This window comes from Psittacula echo, assembly GCF_963264785.1.
Source record: "Psittacula echo genome assembly, chromosome: 1".
Taxonomy (NCBI): domain Eukaryota; kingdom Metazoa; phylum Chordata; class Aves; order Psittaciformes; family Psittacidae; genus Psittacula; species Psittacula echo.
The window spans coordinates 149,967,707-149,991,499 of NC_137735.1; the positions used below are offsets into that span (position 1 = coordinate 149,967,707).

The following is a 23,793-nucleotide window of genomic DNA, read 5'->3' on the forward strand; positions in this document are numbered from 1 at the left end:
TGCTTGACAGTTACCACATTTCATTTTCTTCTGTCTTGGAGAACTTAAAAAGGTCCCAGGGCTTTGTTATCCATGAAATTCCAACCTCAGTTTCAAAGGAGGTGCCAAAGAATTGGGGCTTCATCTTTTTAATTTCCTGTGCCTGTTTTTCTTTTTTGTTTACAATTGATATTTCTTGCAAAAATGTTTGCACGTGTCATGCATTCAGTAGTGCCTGTCTGAGTCGGCAAGTAGCCTCTAATAATAGCAGTCAGAGAAGTAAACTGCTGTTTTCATCTTCTCCATAGATTTCTGCAGATGGTCTTGCAGCTGAAGAACATGACATTTGCTCAGAACACCATGGAATTCAATCTTTGGCTGCATCCAGCCAGAGTTAGGGTTTCAGTCTTACCATACTGGAGTTTCCTGCCAGCCTTTTACTTTCTCACAATAATAATTGATTTTGTTGTATGCTTCAGATATTGTACTGTGGAACAAAGGACACGGGAATCATGGAGCCATCTTGCAGGAGTCAAAGAGTGAGGCTGGAGAGCTAAATAGTGTGGAAAGCAATGTGAGATGGAAGTCTGAGGAACAAAGCCATAATGAACATCATAAAAAAGCCTATTTATTGGTGGTTGCAAATGTTAAGTTTATGTTCACAAGGGTACTGCTATCAAGACTCATGAGTACATGATTTTCTTCTTTGTACTAAGAATTATGGAAGGTTGTGTGTGAGTTTGCTTTGCCCTCCTCTGTGCCTTCTGGTAGAGGACAGCATCTGGACCAATGTTTTTAAAAGGAAGTTGCCCTTTCATGTTTCCATATCTGTTAGCACACTCCTCAGGCATCTGACTCTTTCAACCCTTCTAATCGTGTAGTAAAACATGTTAAAAGAATATATCTAGCCAAACAGGCGACTGACTCTCAAAAGCAATTGTTCTTTTCCAGCAATGGCTTCTAGTTAAAAAATCTCAGCCATCTGCTTTCCATCTTATGTATATTGATGTTATTTTTTATTTAGTCAGCATTTTATGGGGCCATTATAATAAGGGGAAGTCTGAGTAATTAAAACTGTATCATGGCTTCATGATAATTAGTGGTAAAACACATCTGTTGACACAAATTTATCTCTGGGTTTTTTTTTTCACTACTTCAACTGCTTTGGAGATTCTGATGCTTTTCTTCTGTGCCATCAGTTTAGTAGTCCACTGCACTCTCAGGATTGCTGTTAACGTTAATAAAGGCTGGATGCAAGTGTGGCAAGCGCTTACAAGAAAAAGGTACAGGGGCATCCAAAACCACAGGCTGCTGCCTTCCCTGTTTCTTCCGATTGTCCCTTCCTCTGGAATACAGAAATTTTCAACTATTCCATCTTCAAAGACATTTCAGTTGCAGCACAGGAGCAGCTGTGATATGTATTGCTGTAATTCAAAGTGATTATTTCAATATTAATATAGAATAATGCAGCATGCAGGTTTAAAAAGTGAACTTTTCATATTAAACTGGCTAGCAATAGCCACCTTGGACTGCTAGGTTTACCAAGAATACCTTCATTCATTCCCACTGGTAACCTGTGATCACTACCTTTTCTTCTGGAGTGGCTGGTATGTGAAAAGAGAGTGTTTTCAACCATTCAAATATGGGTATGCCTGATTATATGTGCATATCTGCTACACTGTCTTCTGACCAAGTAGTTGGGATAATTTATATTTATATTGGGGAAACATTTGTGGACTAACCCTTTTCTTTAAAGCCCCATGAACCAAACTAATGCAGTTTTACAAAGCTCATATAGGTCAAATGATGGGCTGGCTACATTTCTGCGGTTTTCCTGGCAGGGCTATTCCTTAAAAGCAGTTCAAAATGTAAAATATTTCTTTCCTGTGTGATTGAGTGAACCTACTATAGGCTTTGGAGGTGTGATTTTTATGTTTTATATTCTGTAACCATCATTATAGTCCTGGCAGGGGACTAGCCTGATTAGGTTCTTGGGACACATTGGTGATGTCGTCCAAGGAACAAGACAAGGTGGCTGACAAACTCAGACTCACCAACCGTGCTCATTGTGATCCCTCACATCTGCCTGAAAAGGTCACTTCAGCGGAAGTACCCATGCCCTCTGGATCTGCAAGAACTGATACTGCCTGGTTTCTGTGCATGGGACTGAGCATGCCATAGCCCAGATACGCAGTAGATACCCACTCTGTGGATGCTTTGAGCTGCAGAATAATACCTGAGAGGCTATTTGACAATGTGGGATGATGGTGTTTGGATAACAGAACTCTATTCTTCAGTCTTGGTTTTGAGCTTCCTTTTTACCTTACATCATGAGCATAAGGTGGTTATTTTCACCTTACTTAGCAGCTAACAGAGCTACCTGTTTGAACTTTACATCCAGACAAGAGGGGTAACGATGTGCCAGTGCTGTGGAGAGAAAAGGGCAGAAGGAAGGAATTTGGGCTGTGACCATCCCTTTCACACAGATATTAAAAAATCATCCAGAGTCAGGGAAGAAGCCCAAAGCAGAGACATGCTGTAACACAGGGCTTCTGACACCTCACCATATGCCTCAACCAGTGATTACAGGTGACAAATAGCAAATAGGCAAATACTAATAGACCCACTTTTAGGAACTATTTGGGATTGAATTAGAATTGATTAGTGGATTTTATCCTGCACAATGTCCCTTTTCAACCCTTTCATGTTAATGCTCAAGTTGGCTACTAAGTAGCGTGGAAGTCCCCCATCAACTTCAGAAGAAGGGGGACAGAAAAAAATATGCAGCAGGATGAAACATCATCAGTTACTTAGGGTTTTAAATACAATGCTTGTCTGTGTTTGATTTACACTGTGCATAAACTAGTGACAGTGGTTTGCCAGGTATCTTTTACTAGGTTCTTGAAAGCACAAACATTTTCTTTTCTCTTGTCCCTCAATAGAGGGTGCTTTCTGTGGATATAGTGTATTTAATTATTTAAGCCTTGTTCATGTTCTGATACGTTATAGATAGCTGTACCTTAAATCTCTGACAGTAACGTAATGTGTATTGGGATTCTCAGCGGAAGAAATACGCAGACAATATGGTCACTACTGTAACACCCCTTTTTTAAGCTGCAATTGCAATTCATGAAATCATTGCAAAATAATAAAAAAATGGTTGGAAGATAAATATCATAGATACGATCCCTAGAAACCACCTCTCACTTTAATTGAGAGCAGCTGCAATACTGCAGAAGCTCAGGGAATGTTGCAGTTCATATTCTCCCTCCCTGGCTCTTTCTAGGGAGCACAATACATTTTGACTAACACACATCTTGGCAAGTTTTTATGCAAATGTTTTTCTTGAATATAAAGCAAATTTAGTGTAAAAGTTGTTTGCACTCAGAAATGCTCATCCATAGATGCTCTACAGCTTCAAAGCAGAACAGGCCGCTGCTTGCACATTTCTTTTGTTCTTGAAAAATTGCCCATATACTAGGTTGTGCCTTTAAGATTTCCAATGGAATGGGGCATCTGGGAACTCAAGGGAGCACTTGCTCTGCCAAAAACTTGCAAGCACAAATAGAAATGAATTGGAAAATATATATCTGTTATCTGGTTCATCTTCCAGTTCAAAGATTTTGTTTGGGCTGGTCTTTCATGTTACTTTATCATTACTTCTGGAAAGAAATGCATGAAGTCATACATTGCTCCCAGAACTCATATCTCTATTGAAACAGGCATTTGAGCAAAGAAGTAGTGAGAACCTGGTATTTTTCAGTCCCACTTGTATAACTGATGAGAGACTAGAACATATCCTTTGTCTGAAAATACTCCTGTGTGCATTTTTGGAAACAGAAACCAGGTATTAAGGAACACAAACAGCTTAATAGTCCAGGTGCATAACGGGCACTTTTAAGTCATTCCCCACCCTGCCCGTATAAACCATTTTATTTTCCTGAAAGCCGAGTCAGATGCACAACCAAAAATAACTGTTTTAAGAGCATCAAATCTGCTTTTGTGTACATCTCCTCTTGCTATCTTTAAGGATTGACTAAAGTGAGTGCAATTCCCTGGGGGAACTACCAAGGTTTAGAAACCTTCAAAATGATTGCCAGCCAAATACATTCAGTTTCTGCCAATAAACAGCTCAGCTGATCTAAGATTTATTTTATAGTGTACACATGTAGAAGCAAACATGCAGACAGCAAGACAGCATCTTGGGGTGGAACACTGTACATTATGCAGAATAGATCTATTAAGCTTGCATGTTAATCCTTGTCCTGTGCATTGCACTAGCCATTTGGAGTGGGTGCCACACTTACTTTATATGTTTAAAAAATACGTTGCTCCTCCTCATGAGATTTCTATAAACCCAAATAAATAACCTCTCCAGATGGTTTTGGGAGGAACATTGGTAGCATTAATCAATTTTTATTTTCTGAGGAGAAAGTGAGGCACAGCAGCTGTGTCTTTCACCCAAGATCTCCTAGGAAGCCTGAACAAGAAAAAACAAGAGAATCCAGATCCCACGTACTCCGAGCCTCTCTTCCTGCCTGCTAATATTCTGTCTTCTTCTTTAATATTTCAGATTAGCCATACAGTGTGTAGGGAAAGGGTTCATAATGAGATTTTCTTCTGTGGAATTTTTCCAGGGTTCCACCTAGACATGGCATTTTTATTTTTATTTTCACAGAAGGACTCTCCCTTCCCTAGGCCCCACAAAAGTTTCTCTGATGGAGAGATGGGACAACTTGGGAGGTCTGTGTGAAGACCTACATTTTGCTGGATACACTCCTGCTGTTCGCAAATTGCTCCAATGGGAGGACCAGCAAACTAACTCAGTCAACCTACTAAAATGGATTCCCTGTTTTATAGAGATAGATCTTCTCACATTAACTCATCTGCGAGATTATAGAAATGAGAGAAGACAGAGCACACACTACTTGGGGAGAATAAACAAAGGCTAATGGGTAAGGTTTTGTTGGTATCAACAAAGGTTGGTAGTTCCTTGTTTGTTCTTTGCTCCACATCAGTTTTCATGCTTTCCCTGTCTGTCTTCACTGATTCTGATTTTGATTCTGTAAACACAAACCAGTCAAAATTTTCCACAGGGAGCAAACAAAGAACTCCTTGCTGATTAGTGCCAGGATTGTCAAAGGGAAAAAAAGTATATGCAAACCCTACAGAGAATTCTCAGGAGACCCTCATCAATGTTTAGATTTAACCTGAGTTCTGTGTAATATGAATCCACTGCTCTTTACTGCTACCTGTACAAGTCGGAAACTGAGCAAGCAATTGGAAAATTGGTCCTAAGTTACAGGTTTTGACTGGATGTTTCCTTCAGTCAGCTTTGGCAGCCTATGAAAGAATACTGGCTTTTGGAACAGCTAGTTCATCACATGAAAACCATACTACAGAATTGTATTATTTCTGCTGCTGTCTTCGAAGACAGGTCTCTGGTTCTCTCTCTTGTAGTTCATGAATACTCTCAGTTGGCTAATTTTGCTCCTGTTAGTTTTCTGGCAGCAGTACTCTTACGTCAGTGAGTTTCTCACAGTGTTGGACAGCTTTTGCAAGCTGGTCACATTTTTTAAAGAGCAATGGGTAGTTACAGCTGTGTGGCACTTTTTTTTCTTTATTGTAGCTAGTCAAAGCAACTGATACGTCAATCAGATCTGAATTCTGGGCTGGAAAAGCAAGAAAGCAGGGCATAAATGGGTAATATATTAGAGTGTCTGTGAGATGGGAGATCCAGCCAAGGCAAATGACAAAATAGGAACTGCTTACTGTGTGTCTTTTTTGCAGGCTGTATGCAATAGCAAACAATGCAGGGAAGATAAATAGGATGCTTCTACTTACTGTCAACTGTGAAGGGAGCAAAATATGGCTTAACATGGCAAATAGCTAGCTAAAGGAACTGATTGCTGCAAGTTTCAGACCACAAACTTCGCAAGCGCAAAGAAAGCAACTAGATTGTTAGAACCACATATATTCGGTTTAAAACAGTAAACAAAGAATGCGAGCCATAGAGAGACAAACCCTCAGCCCACGAAGCTGAACAGAAGTTATTAGTGGCTGGTATAAACAGTTAATTGAGCAGAGATAGCATTATGTGCCAGTAAAATGGCCTATACCTTGGTTTCATGACCCTTCATCAGTTGCTGAAATTCTTGGAGATGGGCTATCAGACTAAGCACAACATAGATCTGATCATTCTGCTCCATATTCATATACATGCTTTTAGTCACCTCCTGCTATTTGCAAAGCAATGGCATGGCACTTTTTGTTGGTTGCTGGCAACATCACTCAACAAGGGCAGCCTAGATGCTAGGATGTTATGGTTAGCTAGCTAACAAGTTCAGCTGCAAGGTTGGAATGGATATAGGAGAAACTACTCAAAGTTTTATCTCAAGTAAAATAATAAAAAAGTGGGAAAAAATGTAATTCCCAGACTCTTTGTCACAACTCTGTGGGAAACCCATGTTCTTGCAGCTTTAAGTCATGGGGGCAATTTTATTGTGTTGTTTTTTGTTTTTATTCTATATTAACTGTATCACTGTATTAATTGTATAAACTCTGCCAGATTGCAAATTAGCTGTAAATTCATACCATACGTGACAAACAGATATTACACAATATTATTTAACTTGTTTTTTTTGTCACTCTCTGAAGCCAGTAAGTCCCAGTTTTGTAAGTGTATCAGAAATGCTGGCTGTTCTTATAAAGTTTTTGTGTGCCTAGTAGTCTCCTCTCCCAGTTTGGTTCCTGAAGTCAAAGACTCACTCTGTTGTGCAGGAAAACATGTTCATCTTCTTGTCAACCATGCACTGATGCTTGTTACAAGATGCAACCATTCTGCTGTTCTAAAGGTGGGTGGCTATAGTACATTTTATTGAGGAAAAAGGTTGATGCAGAACTAGCACGGCATGATAGATAGTTATTTTAAAACATACAACAGTATGAGCTTTGATCAAAAGATGAATACTAACTTGCAGTATATCAGCTAGGCTTTTCTAACTCATATTTGGACCAAAAAAATAGGATTTATATAAAGGCATGACTCAGAAGAAAAATTCCCATTACAGACCTGTGTAATTTCAAATCTTGCATGGAAAACCACAAACCAAATAAAATTAAATATCTATTTATTTGTATCCTGAGTTCCTTGGGTGGATAAAGGAAGGGGACTAGACTCCGAGGCTACCTCGAACTTGCAGACAAGGGCTGCTAAGCTAGCACACCTTTGTAAATGCAAGCTAAATGACCTAGACTTTTCTTCAGGTATGCAGGCACTGCTCTGCCTAGGAAGAGCTAAAGAATTTAAACTATCGGTCTGGTGTTTAATATGGTTCACAGATGCAGAAGGCCAGATCTAGTGAGGACTTAAGTGCCGAAAAGTTAATTCTTGTAACACCAGCCATTTAACATCTGCTTCTCAGGGCTCTGTGCTAGATGCCTACGCGCCCTCTGCAGCAGGCAAAGAGCTGGGTTCCAAAGCATCTGGCAAGCTGAGCTGCTCTAAATGCCGGAATTGGACAGTTAAGAAATTTGAAGGACATAGGCAAATCTGTAAACCTCCTCCCCAGTGGATCTTGGCAAGGCTGCAGGAACTGTTTTCATTCACTCTGCATCTAGAGCCTGGCACTTTCTTGAAGGTGATTATCAACAACCTTTCTATCAGGATTCAACACAGCTCATTTTTATTCTGACATGCAGCTCCAGTTCTGGTAGCCTAGCCATCTTGCCTTTGGTATAACAATTTCAGCACGCACCTCCTGCACAAGAGACTAGGGTCAATCCCCAGCTCTGCTGGTGGGTACTCACACCTAAGAGAATTGCTTTCCAGTCTGGTCCTTTAACCACCAGATTAAAGGCTACTGGAAAGAGGGAGAAGTTGGACTTTATCTATTCCTTCTGGAAAGAGTTGTGCCATTGCAAAAGGTATATTGTCCTGGTTTTGGCTGGGAAAGAGTGCTTGCATGGTACTTAGTTGCTGGCTGTGGTTAACCCATGACAGTAAATAAGAATCTAAGACCAAGCATGACTTCATTCTAATGGCTGAGAAAATTACACTTGTTCTCAGTGTGGTTTCTGTATTTTAGGCAAGGACTTCCTCACATTAACGTAGAAATATGAATGGTCCTGACAGACAGGATGAGAACTCAGGATTTTTCTCTTTGTGCTTGTTTTAAAAGACATCTAATTCTCTCAGTGTTTCCCATGCATATTTCATTTCTAGCCCTGATAAAGGACAGCCCTGCACATCTTGGGAAGCAGAAGTTTCAGGCTTTTCCATGGCACACATAGAGGTGTCTCATTTTTTTCAGATAGGGGCATCTGAGCAGAACTTTCCAGGGCCACATCTCTGTATGGAGAGTTTGCCTCTGTTTGGATTAGATCCATATTCTTCAAACCTAGGCTAATACCATGCCACACTGGAATGAGTGAGGCTCCTCAGCATGCCAAGCTCAGGGTTCTGTGGCAGGCTGCAGGCTAGCTCTGATACTGAAAACCAGCTAGATCTGAAAGCAGATCACATGTCAATCTGACCCATATGTGCAAACTTACATTAGTGTGTGTATATCCATGTGTACCAAATACTAATCAACAAAATTAGACAGTGTTCAAAGCCAGAGAATTAAACAATAGTAGTATTGTCATCTGGTTTGCCATCTGCTATGATATTTATACATGTCAGTTAAACGTCTTTTATATTCATATGTGTATATCTAATTGTCCCAGTATAAATACAAATGGGCTAGAAAGAAACAGAATGCAAGGAGCCTATAGTTATCACAGTACACTCACTTTATGTTCCATGAAGATACACAGCCAGTGTTTTCTCAGGAACAAATTTTGAACAACCATGTCCTTTGAGACCGGGCACAAGTATCTTCATAAGGTACTTCTATGTGAGAGTTCTACTTGATATTTCATGCAAATATATAGAAAAACTTAGGTCAGAGTTAAGATTTCTCAGACTTTTACCCTCTTTTGGTTTCGCATTGGTCTTCAGATACTGAATAATGGTAGGCATCATTGTAACTGGGACAGTACTGCTCTTCTGTTGGGTGTAAAAAGGGATCAAATCCATCGATGTTAGAAGTTTTAACCTAGATTTGGTTTTGTGTACATGAGAACAGAATTTGGACCATACATCTTGTTTTCCTTTTGATATAATCCAGTCTATCCGGAAACAAGAAAGACATATCAAGCCCCAAATCATAGAACTCAAGTTTTTAAAGATATCAACTTTCTTTTACAATCTGGGTGGCCTTCACCATGTCTGAGAAAACATGAACCCCATGGCCCTGGTAATGCACCACCTGCTTTTTTCCAAGCTGCTGTAATCAATTTGTCTTTATCCACCACATTACCAAAAGACACTATTAAAATTCGTATCTGTGTGTTCTCCCTAGAGGGTAAATCATCAGAGATCTCCAGAGTTTTGGAGTTTTTTGTGGAGATGCAGAAGGCTTTAATTAGGTTTAAAATAAGATCAAATTTCTTCCCTACAGTAATTTCAGATACTTTCACCAGATTCCTGTAGGGCTATTTTGCACTCTGAAAACTTGATCAATCCTCAACCTCACAAATTACAGCTTTTGTTTACATTTTCCTAGAACATCAAAGCAGAGGAGTGTTGCCCTTAACCAGTGTTCACAGGCTTAAATAATGATGTTTCTGTTTCTTGCTTAAAGAGTTATGAGGATCTCTCCTGTAGCCCCTGGAATGGTTAATTTGGGCCTGAAGGATCTTAGTTGCATTTAGGATTATCTTTAAGATACTTTGTATCCTTTAAGAGCTGACTCCTGAGGTTGTTCCTCCGGCAAAGCTGTTGAAACAAATGGGGTTCTGCCTAAGGAATGAATGAACAACAAAGAAGTAAAAACTTCATGTTTTGCCCCCAAGATACTCACCTCTTCTAAACTGTCAGAAGAGACACAGTACTGTTTTATCTAAGGGGTTTGTTCCACTGTTTTACTAAAACCCTTGGCATTATAAGTGAATGAAGGAGACTCAGTTCTTCTTCCAGATGCCTCTTCCTGCAAGTCATGGACCCCAGAGAAGACGAACATTTAAAAGAATATAGAATGTCTTTGGGCTACCATTTGCCTGCTTGTATTTGAGACATCCTCTTTAACAAAAGCATCTCATGAAAGCAATCAGCATTCCATAAATAAATAAACAATAAAAACTCTTTGAAAAGGGGGGAATATGTGTTAGTAATAATCCCACAATAAGAACTGTCATGAAGAACCTACCGGACTCTCAGGGCAGAGCTGCCAGTAACTCTGCACCTGTATCTGTTCACCCATTTGCTGAGTTCTATTTGTCTGCAATGTCCCAGAGTGTTGCTCTGTGGAAATCCATGAGAACACTTGATTACTTCTTGTGAGAGACAAATCTCAGTTTTCAAACACTGCAAAATTTCTTTGAGGAAATGAATACATAAATGTGGTTTGGCTTCTCTAATATTCCATTTTAATAACTGTCTATATATCCTTTTTTATTACTTTTTGCAACATCATATTTCTTGTATCCAGTAAATGTCTCTTCAATGTGCATTGTTCTATTCTTTCCAGTGTGAACAAAATGTGTACTTTCTGTAACTGGAGTTCCTGCCCCAAAACACTGATTGCTTGAATCCCTTTTTGCTTCATTCATGCTATTTCCCACACTTTCCTGCTCTAGCTACTATGGGATTCTACATCTACATGCTTATGATCTAAAGTCATAAATGACAACTAAGTCTGGAGCAACCATATGCATTGTTCTGTGAGTAGCTAATGAAGCCTGAACACATTCTCTGTGGGTGTTGGTTATCCTCTGGTTCCCCTTCTCTTTTTTTGCTGTAAATAATCCCACATTTCACTTTCCCTACCAGACAAAAAGGAGTTTTACAGCTGGGCTGGAATAGCACATGATCTAAATGGCCAGTCAATCATTTGTACTGATTGGATAAAGGGCTACTGTCAAATTTAACATATTGCACCTCAGTTCTTCCCAAATTTCCCCCTGCTGGAGCAGTCATTTAGATCCATCCCTCCCATTTACTTGTAGGAGCCTAATTATTTTTGAGACTTCGACTGCTCTTTCAAGTATGGTTGAAATTAATGGATTGTTTCTTTAGAACAGGCTTAACATGGTTGCTGGTGGTGTGCCATCCATTTTGCTGAACGTACCAGGGGTTTCTTTTAAAAGTATACAATTCTGAGAAGCTTGTCTTCCCCAAAGAAGAAAATAAATGGTCAAATCGTGCCATCAAAAGCAATTTACCTTTCCCAAATATTCCAGTGCTTTGCAGTATTCACCACATTGTTTCTGTATTGAGACTCCTAAGTCCCTGCAAAAGTAGTAGAGCCTTGCAGTTTGCTCTAAATGTTAACATAATAGAGGTACTAATGCAATAGTACCTTTCCAACACCACCTATCTGCAAAACTAAGATGGCTTCAGCTAATCTTCTCTGCTTACTGCAGCAGTGTCAGAATCCTGCAAAACCAGATTGGTGGCCACTTCTGTATCAAAACTGAGGCCAACTTCAAGTCTTTGTTCCTAGTTTCATTAGTTTCCCTCTTGATTCTACTTTTTTAAATCTATGCAGCTCCATGGAACAAAACAAAATACAAAGTGTCAATATATTCAGCCTGCAGATGAGAATATGAAAAGATGTGGAGCACTCTGCATTCTGCTCAGCAAAGCACATCATCTCCTGCTTAATTTTAGGCATGTGACTAACGTCACTGAAGAGAACAGAATTGCCTACTCAACTGGGTCCCAGGACATAAAAAAAAAAAAAAAAAAAAAAAGAAAAAAAATCTAAAAAGAGGAAAAAGAAAAAAGAAAATAATTGTAAGGAAAGAAAATAACTGGGTTTGATTTGGGAAACTCTGGGGATTTTAGTGTCATTTGCTGTTGAAAGCAGAGGAGGGAGTGGTGCTCTAAGGACAAAGTTTGGTCTAATAAATGTGAATGGATATATAGGGCTTGATTGGTCTTGCACACCAGTGAAATGCCATGGACTGAAACTAAGCATGTTAATTATACGGTATACTTCTGTAAACAATTTGTAACTCTCTAGTGGCTGAACTGCAATATCACCTAAGGCTCAATGTGAATGTGCACCCCTGGTCCTTGAGGCACAAGTTAATAGTAATGTAGCTTGTCATTGTGTGTTTTTGAATTTTTAACTATAAATAAAATAGAACACTGCACATAATATGGACCTTAAATGGCAGATGTGTAATAAACATCTCTATTTATGACAGACTTAGGCAGAAAAACATAATGAGGTGTGGTTCTGGTACAAATTTTGCTTCGGGTTCACTTTGTACTTCTAACCACCCCAGTTAATTACACAGGTAAGATCATGCCCTGGGGAGTTTTAATTTTCCTGTGATTATATAATGGACTCCAACTAATATCATTATTCAAAAAAATAAATAAAAGGCTAGGAATATCTTCAGACAGAATGCTAAGTATGAAGATTTGTTTAAACCTCTTTTTGCTAATTCTGAGTCACTACTAAAAACCTTGCAAGATGTTTCTTTGCCTTAGGTAACCATGCAGCTTTTCCTCAGTGTTTGCACTACCCTCTCTCAGATATGTGATTTTTCAATGACTGCCACTACCCTAATTCTGTAGACCAGAAATGTCTTCGTCTTCATAATGGCCATGGAAGATAGCGAATACTCTGATCTGAGTTTTCCTGATAGGGCACAGACTTTTCATTCTTGCTTGGCTTGATGGGAGGTAGACGTACGAACACCTCTGAAGAGCTGGGTGTACATGGTTTGCCGATGGTCAGAGAGCAAGGAAGGCTTGGCTATGGGAAAAGAGGAATCTCCATTTCTTGAACTCCCAACTGGTGCTATGAGCCCTGGACCCTCCTTTGTACTCTATATATGCACACAGGGAAATCGGACAAAAAGCAATCTAATTAACAAAGAAACAGAGCAGTGTGGAAATACAATGAGTGCATGCTGTAGGAAACAGGTGCTCATCCTATGGAGTGCCAGCTTTCGCGGCAGACAGGACCATTTATCAGGCCCGTAACGTGTTCCCAGCAGCCTCCTTCCTTGGGTACAGCTCTGGAGCGCACAAGGAGCGGGCTGTGTGTCAGAGGAATTGTTCTGGCAGCAGCCGCAGCTCCCACCCGGCCCCAGCCTTTCCTGATGGCTGCTTGGCTGCTCTCCCATCACATGAGGGTTACATGTCTGGGATGTGACAGGCAAATGACCCCTGGGCAAAATGGCGGCTGGGAGCAGCTGCCATTGCTGGAAGAGCTCGGCTCAGCTCAAAGACAGCTCTCCCCCCATTCCCAAGCCCTTGAGAGGCAGGGAAGCAGCGAGGCACAGGCTGGATGATTTTGCTGCTGTGGCAGGAGCTTGCTGGGGCAGCTCAAAAGCAGGGAGGGACTTACCTGCGCCGGCGTGCATGAATGCAGCGCTGCCAGGGAGCCTGAGCACTGCGCTGCTCCTGCCCCTGAGGACAGGCCATGGCAGCCAGCGGTGCAGCATGGCCAGCTGAAACCACAGCATCTCTTGATCTGTGTGAGGTTTCAATCAGAAAGACTACACACAGCAACTACCATGCGCCACTAACTACATATGTGCCACTAAAAGATGGGTGTTATACATGCAGCAGACCCAAATCTTCAGCTGCTGTAAACTGTCATTACTTTCCTGGCCAGTCTGTATCTTTCTGCTCCATACCAATTTCTTCTCCTTCCCCCCCGGGTTCATTTTGTTGACAAATTTGTTTTGTTCTAGCCATGTTGCAGTAGTTTTATAAGGCTTCAGCAGGCAGCAAAGGATCTTAAGAATCTTAGTTTTAATGCACATTCACAAAACAGCCATTAATTTGAGTGAGAATGCTGATTTTACCACCTTTTGGAATATGTACTAAGAATTTACTGTAATGTAAATAATTTACTACATACTTTGTGAAAGTAAGTATAGTGGAAAATTATATTTAGCCACTAATTTCTAAACTGAAACAGCAATATACTTCTCTGGTGTAATATATTTTCCAGTCATGTGCTGAAGAGAAGCATTTTTTTCAGCTGAGCTCACTTAAAGTTCAAAAGATAAATATATCACAATGACAAATTGCAAAATGCTATTCATACATTTAGGTAAAAATTGTTCCCTCATTTGTTTGTATTTCACATAAGCTATATTACTGTTATTTCCAAAGAAAATATAGTACAAAATAATTTTCATTAAAAATACAAGTATTGTTAATGGACCAAAGCAGAAATTTATCTTAGCTTGTGGGGAAAAAAATTATCGAAACTAAGTACACTCTCTTTGGGTGAAATTCATTCCTGCACAAAAGGATATCTACTCAGCCCTCTGTACTGCCTAATCCCTGAATCATGGCCCTACAGGGTGGGACATGAGTGGAATAGTTAGCGCAGGAGGTTTTGCCTCTGTTCTGCTCTGGGTGGTTGAGAACTTCTCCCGCATGGGAAAGTGGATTGAATTTACATAACCAGCAGGCTGTCTTTGGACTTGTCCACAAGGAGAAGCTAAAAGAAATCTGGGAGCAACTTTGCCATGCAGTGGAGTCTCCATAAACACAACCGTGAGGGCAGTCAGCCTGCTGCAAGTATGAACTGGCTTATCTGATGTGCTGTGAGCTAAGTGACTCTTGCTGGCCACAAAATCAGTCCATGTGGGGAATGAACATGCTGTAGACTGATGCTCTCTGTTTGCCACTTACATGTATCCTCTATGTGGGGAGTCACAGGCAAGAGTCAAAGTGTCCATGGGATCAGGACTACTAATTTCATTTTGTCCTGGGAGTAGAGAGGCATTTCTTAGTTAAATCCTCATGAGCTCTGTCCATACATTGTGACACTGAGTGAAAAAGGGTTTTTTTCTTTTGGTTATTTGGTCTTTTGGTTGATTTGTCAAATGAAGCATCAGATCCTGCTTTTTCCCTAGATCACTAACGTGTCCTACATGTGTACATTTTCTTTATGGTCTTCAGCAGGTAATGAGATTTTTGTGTGATGAGTAAGGACTTTCAACTGCTGCCTTAGTTTCATCTTCAGGTAACTTTAATGTCAATTAACACATTGTATGGCTCAGTTTGAAGGATCAACATTTAGGACGTAAGTAAAAATGAGGAAATGTGACGACAATAAATCTGATCTTTAAAATTATATAGCAATGAAAAGTGAATGAGTCATTTTATTACTAGAATACACAGAGTAGTGTATAGGGCTCAGAAGTATTTACCACACATACAAGGTAATGCACTAGAGGTATGTAATTTCACTGCTTGCTGGTTTTATCACTTTTATGTTATCAGTTCAGAAATCACTTATGGAATTAATATACCCTGATTTCTCTTTCCAAACAATTATATGCACCCTGCCTCGCTTCCAACACATATGCATGTTCTCTCTCACATACACACAAAGGATTCTATAACAACAGGACCATTATAGAGAATGATCTAAAACATGTGGACTGCAGCCAATATTTAGATATGGTATAGTAAATTCTGGAAGGTATAAAAAGGAAATAACTGAACTCATTGCAAAGAAAAATGAGCCAGTCTTAAGTACTTTTAATCAGAGTTTCATATAAAAACATATTCAAGATACTGACCCTAATTTTGAAGAGAAAACGGGCTAAGAGAGATGAGAAATCCAGTTGCGCTGGGATTTGGGATGGGAGTTGTTTAGCATTTTTACCAGAACCTTTCAGGAGATTAATTCAAACCATTTAAGCAAATACATAAGCATGTTTACCAAGAGGCAGGCTCCTTGTGTGACAGCTGTGACCTGAGAACTTTGTCACGCATCCCATAGCAAAATCTGAGCTAAAGGGGTATTCAATACATTCCTCCTTCCTTCCACAGGCTGCTGTCGCACCTGCTTTGCAGCAGCTCGGTTAGCCTGCCTACTCCCTCAGTTTGTCCAAAGGGATCCCTGGGAGGGAGAAACAGCCACAGTACCGGTATCAGAGACGAAGAAAGAGCGAGCCAGTTCTTTTCCCCCTTCTCAAAATACCCAGCTGTATCCAAGTTTCTGCCCAATCTGGTTTCGCTCAACATCCCAGCACCCTGAGCCGAGCTCTGCAGCTCACCCCCACTGCTGGGAGGCTGTGGACAGCATCTCCTCTGTGTCTGCCCCTGGGCAGGTAGAGCCTCTGTAGATACCTGTAGGCAAATGCAGTTGTTCACCATTCTGCATGTAGCTGTGTTCTGTATTTGCATAAAATGCTGTGCATGAATTGAAACCTGCTTGTCATTAATCAAGGGCTTTAGTGAGCTGGAGTTTTTCACTGAGGTTTTTGCTGACTCTGGACTTCAATATTTTCACACTTGTAAACTGCACTGAAAAAAACCCTGACTGCCGTCATCTGCCTGATAAATAGTTGTTCAGAAGTATAATAAATGCAAAACAACACTTCCTTGTTTTAGTCTTGGACATGGATGTGGGAGAAGGATAGAGAGTGGCTTTTTGTAAATATTAGCCTTACTCAGCAAGAGGTGAAACACCCATTTGACCAGCCTGTTTCATAACTGCTTCCTAAAGCACATGGAAACAAGTGGGACTGATTCTGCCAACTGTGCTCATTCAGTACAGAAGTTTACTCCACCGAAAGTCAGCCTGAGTCTTCACAGTGCTGCTCTGAGTAACTAAGGTTTTTCTTGTTAGCATCAAAAAAAGCAAAACTGCTGGTGAACAAGAATCTCCAGTCATAAACCAAAGAAGTAGATCTGCATTAAGAAATTAAAAGTAAAAACCAAATCACAAAGTTTCCATGAGTGAAAGGGCAAATTTTGTTTTGAATTAATGAATGTACGAATCAATGAAAAGACACCACCAGACAACTGGCTCTTCCCCAGTGCATCTTCAAGTCCAGAGCGAGTGAGAGCTAATGAGCAGAAGCAATCACTTATGGAGCTGAGAGGAACACCAGTTTGCCAAGATGAAGTCTACTGAGTATTTCATGCAGAAATACAAAAGGTACATCCTGGACTGAAAGGACTGTAAGAAAAATCTGATTCTGAAGGGTGACAGCCTAGCTGCATAGCTGTTGAGGTGCAGCAGAAGCGTGCTTTGGCCCATAAGGTGGGTATGTTGCATTTTTAGGCTGTTTTTAGGTTGGAGAATTGTTACCAAATAATCTCACAAGGGCTGATTCCACTGCAGCTGCATCAGGGTTAGCAACAATACGAGCCCTAGCATAGACAGCTTTCGGCTCCAGCAGTCGTTTTCAGCACTGTATCAGTTAACCCTGCTCTGAGGAGGGTTAATTGACACAGTACTGCAAATGGCTGACAAGATGAAAACTCATATATTATGACTCCCAACATCCTTAACAATTGTGCAGCTGCATTCGTATTAGCAATGGTGGGAATTTGGAGGAGGGAAGAAAATTCTCCAGTACAGATGAGGCCTGAGAGTTAGCCTTAATGTTCTTGTCTGCGTCTTGTTTGTCAGCCACAGTCATGCTTCCCTAAAGCATTCCCCCAGCCATCTGCAGATTACTGATTATGAAGCAGCAGCCGCCGTTTGTTCTACCAGTTGGATGAAAAGAAATGAGCAGAAGAGTGACGATTCATCCTGGCCCATCTGATAGGTGCGCTCAAGATTCTTGTTCCTGCTCTTCTCCTTCTCTCTCTTGTATCCCCAGAGACCAGAGGGAGTCCCTGCAAAAAGAACCATGGAAAACAAAAGTTAACATTTCCCACAAATACAGACAATGTTTGCAAAACGTACTTCTGAGAGGATTGGTTTTCTAGAACAGAGCATCAGGATTCCCAGTTCCTTGAGTACCCACTGCAGCCTTTGACTACGTAAGTGTCTTTAGCTACTTTGGTTGGCACAAAAAGTGAAATTCCCGACCCTTATTAGACATGGTAGCTTCTAGCACTGGAGGGATCTCTAAGGAGCTCTCTAAGTGAATTGTGAGCTCCATGAAGAACTGAGGAAATGGACAAAAATTCTCCTGAATTTTACTGCTCTCCCATCCCTGGCCTGAGACATCTTTCAAAGTCACACACCACTGGTGCTCCCCCTGAGCCGGGGCCTTAAACTCACCATGTTATCTCTTTTGAGTAGATTGCTTTCCATGAGAACTGGGGTGGAGAAAACACGGTGAGCAGGCACACCTCCTATCACAGACTGCATTGCAGACCTTCAAGGAAAAGTAGCAGCGTGGAAAAAAACTAAATATTTTCTCTTTGTGTAGTGCAGTAACAGTTGAGACCGTCTGAGCTCCCAGACTTCCACAGGTGGGAGTTAGATATAGTTACGTATGAGTTACGTTAGGTTGCTCTCCATAGCTGACATCTCCTTGTGATGGTGCATAGCACAAGCCTGTCGATTTACACAATGTGATTCTTCTGCATCCACAGGCTTTTGAGAAAGGAGATAGATGAAGAAGTAAACAAGGAAAGGGGGTACCTTGCTGCTATTTAGAATCTCCAAGGCCTATCTAACCTGTGATTTTCTGGCTTTTTAGAAGATACTTTGCTGCAACCTGGAGCTCTGTCTTCTGATGCAAAACATTATTGCTGCTGTTAAACTGCACAATTTAATAAGATCCCCTCTGGGAACAGGCCATTTAACCTTCTACAAGTCATCACACTGACTACAGAATAACAAACAGCTTCTTTAGAAGTGTTCTGGGTTAGGTAACAAAATCTCCATCTTATTTTTCATTCTCGTCTTCTTAATCTTATAGGAAATTCCTCTAATTTCTTTGGAAATTTTGAGTTTGTAGGCTCATGGAGAGTGGAAAACAGGCCTTATTTTATATTTATAATTTTTTTCCTACCCTATTATGAATGCTTCCAGAAAGGGAAAAAAAAAAAAAAAAAAAAAAAGGATTGACAAGTAATACTTTTGTTGATAGAGCAAAGCTTCAATCTCAGGCCAAGGCTAGTGGAAAGTAGGTCATCTGTACTCCAGTAACTTTGCCGGATTGTCTTCAATGAATTATGCAGTTATATTCACTGGTGTCTGCACTGGACCATAATCCATACTGTCAGGGGATGGACTGGAACACTGGAAGGACCAGTTATCACATCTCTTTTGGGAAGGAATCTGTAACAAAACCAAGAACTGTTTCTGGCTGGTGTAAGCTGAGAAGCCAGGCTTTCTGGGTTCTGGATGTCATGTTGCTTACCTGTGTACTCTGGATACAAATCATAGAATCATAGAATACTTAGAGATGGAAAGGACCTCAAGATCATCTAGTTCCAACCCCCCTGCCATGGGCAAGGACACCTCACACTAAACCATGTCACCCAAGGTCTCATCCAACCTGGCCTTGTATACCGCCAAGGATGGAGCATTCACAACATCCCTGGGCAACCCATTCCAGTGCCTCACCACCCTTACAGTAAAGAATTTTTTCCTTATACCAATCTAAACTTCCCCTGTTTAAGTTTGAACCCATTACCCCTTGTTCTGTCACTACTAATCCCCAGCATCCTTGTAGGCCCCCTTCAGATACTGGAAGGCTGCTATGAGGTCTCCACGCAGCCTTCTCTTCTCCAGGCTGAACAGCCCCAACTTTCTCAGCCTATCTTCATAAGGGAGGTGCTCCAGTCCCCTGATCATCCTCGTGGCCCTCCTCTGGACTTGTTCCAACAGTTCCATGTCCTTTTTATGTTGAGAACACCAGAACTGCACACAATACGCCAAGTGAGGTCTCACGAGAGCAGAGTAGAGGGGCAGCTTCACCTCCTTCGACCTGCTGGTCACGCTCCTTTTGATGCAGCCCAGGATGCAGTTGGGTTTCTGGGCTGCGAGCGCACACTGCCAGCTCATGTTCATTTTCTCATCCACCAACACCCCCAAGTCCTTCTCTGCAGGGCTGCTCTGAATCTCTTCTCTGCACAACCTGTAGCCGTGCCTGGGATTGCTTTGATCCAGATGTAGGACCTTGCACTTGTCATGGTTAAACTTCATCAGGTTGGCATCAGCCCACCTCACAAGCCTGTCAAGGTCCCTCTGGATGGCATCCCTTCCCTCCGGCATATCAACCGAACCACACAGCTTGGTGTCATCAGCAAACTTGCTGAGGGTACACTCGATGTAAGAGCAAGTTTTTGGATTAGTCTAGACAGGCTTGTATCCCCAGAGCTGCCATCAGGAATACCATACTGGTTTATAATCAAAGAACCTCTGGTTAAGGAGGGAATCAAGACAGTTTCAAATAAGGAAAAGACCAAGAGTCATTCAGATCTCCGATATTTATTTTTGTTGTGATAGTGAATCTGTAGGCAGACATCCCTAGAAAGACCCAAACTGTTGTGCAGGGCACAGTGCAAGTTCCAAGTCTTTTTTTATCCAGACAGCTTTCAAAGAGTGATTTTAGGAGCACTGTTGCCATGTGAAAATTATTTGCTTATGACTGTATGTAAAGAATCTTCATACTATGGTATTGTTAGTAGAACTACTCAAGGGAAGAGTAATGGAACTATTATTAACCCATGTAGGATGAATTTGTGGAACAGGAATTTTGGAGCTACATGCTTTTAGCAATTGCATGTAGCACTTTCTTTAAAGAAATGGATACATGAATATGCTTCAAAGGGATAAATGGATGTTATAAAAGTTACTTGCTGCAAAGCTTAACAGACTTCACAATCTCCACTTGGAATCCAGATCTCATACAGGAGCTTCATCTTTTGATGTACAGAATGGATGTAGGGCTCTGTGGATTTCTTCATGGTGTGATGGAAACTGAGTATTTTACAAAGTATATTTGGAACTACAAGACTTTCCTGGTGGCTGTGAGATTTAACAGGTGGACTGTGTCCATCTTCCATAGCTGGTTGCTTTTGGAGATGGGAGGGGAGCAAGCTTTGGGAGGCTTGTGATTGGATTAAGAACACTTTGGGAATATTTTCAGACTTAAGAAGTGTTCTAGGATTACTCTTTCTTTAGGCCATCTGTCTGCAGTGTACTTTTCCTATTCCACAGAAAATAACTCAGCTGTCTCCTCAGCACAGTCCTTGCTCATCAATGGTTGCGTTTGTTTGACTGCAGTAACTTTTTGCCTGATTATGTTTATTTATCTGTAGACAGCTAAGAATTTATAAGGTATCGTGACAATTAGATGTATTTAGCTAGCCAGTACAAGAAGCATCGCAGCAGTATCTCTGCCCTCTTCAGCATTATATGTGAAAATGTAACGTACTTTTTTTTTTCCCCTTCTAAGAGCTCTCTTGTGTTTGTCCACACCCGAGGATGTGAGGAGACAGTTATAGGAGTAGCTCTCTCTCAATCAAAACGCAAGACCTTGGGAGAGGTGTGGCACGGGGGGAAATGCCGAAGTCGCACATGGAGCCCAGGTGCGAGCGTTTTCTTTGGGGGACGCACAGAAATCGGGGTCCTCCCTGGCCTTTGTGGCGATCTGCGTGTGCCACAGTGAACGGGCGCCGAACCGCGGCTTGCACGGGACAGGACCAAACGGCAAACTAGGGAGAAGGCTGTGTGGGACACGCTACTTGGGGAGTTGGGGAAGGTCTGTAGACCGCAGCCCAGCCGCGCTCATGGGAACAATGTCGGGCCAGAGCTCTCCAGAAGAGGTCATTCCCGCGCCTGTCACCGTCGCGGCAGGAAAGCTCCGACCCGCTGCCGGGTTACACCGCCCACATCTTACCCAGGCGGCCGCCGTCCCTGGAGGCGCCGAACTCGCCGCACCGTGCGCCGCCAGCAGCGCAGCCCCGCACCAGCAGCGCCACCCCGGCGGCCGCACCGGCGGCGGAGGAAGGGGCCGCGCTCCCGGCGGCTGCCCGCGGCCGGAACGCGAGTGGCGCACGGTGGGCCCGTCCTGTCCCGTTCCCGGTGCAAGGGCGGCCCCGGCGCGGCCGCCTTTGTTCCGCTCGGCAGCGGGGCACCCACGTGCAGCGACGGCGGGGCGGGGATGTGTACGGGGCGGGGGGCGCCGAGCCCGCGCTCTCCCCCGCCGAGAGCTGCGCGGTGCTGCGCGGGGCACCAGAACCCCGGCCTGGCCCTTTAAACCTGCCGCGGCGGCGGGGCCGTGCCGGTGCGGGACACGTGAGGCTGCCGCGGCGTGCTGCGGCGGCGCTACCCGGCTGCCGTGCTGCTCGTGTTTTTTCTGGCCGGCCGCCAGCCCCCGCTCGCTGGATTTTCGGTTTTTCGTTCTGCCTCCTCCTTCTTTCCCCCCGCATCCTCCCCACTCCTTTCGCACAGCCCCCTCCTGGTTTTTCCACCCGCGGGTAAAGGTGGATTTTCTTTTCTTTTTTTTTTTTTTTTTTTTTTTTTTCTTTTTAAACCCTCATCCTAGTTGAGTCCGTGGGCAGGACTCACATAATAATATTTCCAGTTGCAGCAGCTCTCATCACAGACACGAACCCAGCACCATCCCCCCCCCTTTTTTTTTTCCCCTTCCCCAATCTCCCAAGTCGTTTTATTATTTTTTAAATGATCGCTCTTTTTGCCCGCTGCTCCCGCTGCTGCCGAAATCCCGGTCTTCCCAGGGTGCATGCTTCTGGCAGGACCGTGCAGTGTTCTCAGTCCATTTTCAGTGTGTCTTATCTTAATTTGTCCTGATCCGATCTAAGCGCGATAGCCACCACTTGCTCTCAATTTGTAGGATCTTTCTTCCCCTTCTTGGTTTGCTCCCGACTACCCTCGGAGTGTTTCCCTCTCTTCTTGCATTTCCAGGGTTGCAATTTACTCTGCCTTTTCTTCTTCTATTTTTTTTAAAAAAAAACCTCCCCTTTTTTGAATTGCTTCATGTTACTTACTAACCATTCCTAAATTGTAAGAGAGATTCATTCCCCCTCCTCTTCCACCACCACCAGCACCACTACCACCATCACCTCCTCCTCCTCCTCCTCCCCTTCTCTTCTCCTTTTTGGCAGCACCAGGACGTCCGGTGTGGTGGTGGCAGCGAGCAGCAAAAGCAGCAAGAGCTCGTTTTGATTCCCCCCCTTCCAAGGTGCTCTGGAGAGACTGGTTTAAGGCTGAGCAGCAGAAGTCACGATGAGTGCACAAGGTGAGGGACCCGGTCAGCCTTCCACTGCTGCCCAGGAGCAACCTGCAACCGCAGAGCCTCAGAAGAGAGGACGAGGCAGACCCAGGAAGCAACCACAAGTCAGTATCGCATAGATACGTAGAGCCGCAGATCTCTAGGCATGTTATAGGCATGTACATGTACTATGCTGCAAGCGAAGGAGTCCCGGAGCCGGGGCAGGGGGCTTTGTTTTGCGCTGCTTCCCGGCGAGGCGGTGCAGAGGCGTAGCGACGGGCTCCGCCGGGCGCCCCGGCGGGGGGACCCCGGGAGCGGCGGGAGCTGCGGCGGGAGCTGCGGCGGGCGGCCGAGCCACCGCGCTGCCTCGGGACTTTCACTATTGTGCACGGAGCGAGCTGGGGCTTTTCAATGTAAATGGGGAACATGGAGCAGCGCGGCTCCGACCAACCAGCGCTCGCTGGGTCATTTCGAGCTGATTTTGAAATTGCGAAAGCGAGGAGCGGGGAACGGGGCTCTCCTGTCTCCCTCCTCTCTCGGCCCTTGCAATGTCTCAGTCTGTGCGTGCGTGTGTGTGCGCGTGTGTGCGTGTGTCGGGTCCCACCGGGCTGCTGCCGCCTCCGATCTTGACCAGCCCAGCCCCTGACTGCCCCTAGATCCTGGGGTTGGGGGAGAGGAGGGTGTCTAGAAAGTCACATAGGTTTTTTAGCCTTTTTTTTTTTTTTTCCCCCTGGCGCCCCCCTCCCCTCCCCACCTCCCCCCTCACCCCGTCATCGTGTGCAGAGAGGTGCCCCTTTTGCCGATGGAGGTGGGGGGAGGTAGCCGGAGGGGGCTTGCCCTGCATTTGCA

The 23,793-nt window shown here is 43.1% G+C and overlaps 1 protein-coding gene across 1 annotated transcript in view; it reads left to right on the forward strand.

The window, feature by feature from the left end:
* Window positions 1-22,958: 22,958 nt before the first annotated feature.
* The window catches only part of HMGA2 (high mobility group AT-hook 2), a gene marked incomplete at both ends in the record, with an annotated part of 116,638 nt that continues 115,803 nt past the window's right edge, over window positions 22,959-23,793 (forward strand). Inside the window, one exon of the mRNA XM_080636927.1 lies at window positions 22,959-23,069. Within this exon, the coding sequence (XP_080493053.1) occupies window positions 22,959-23,069 (111 nt within the window). The remainder of the gene's footprint in view (window positions 23,070-23,793) is intronic.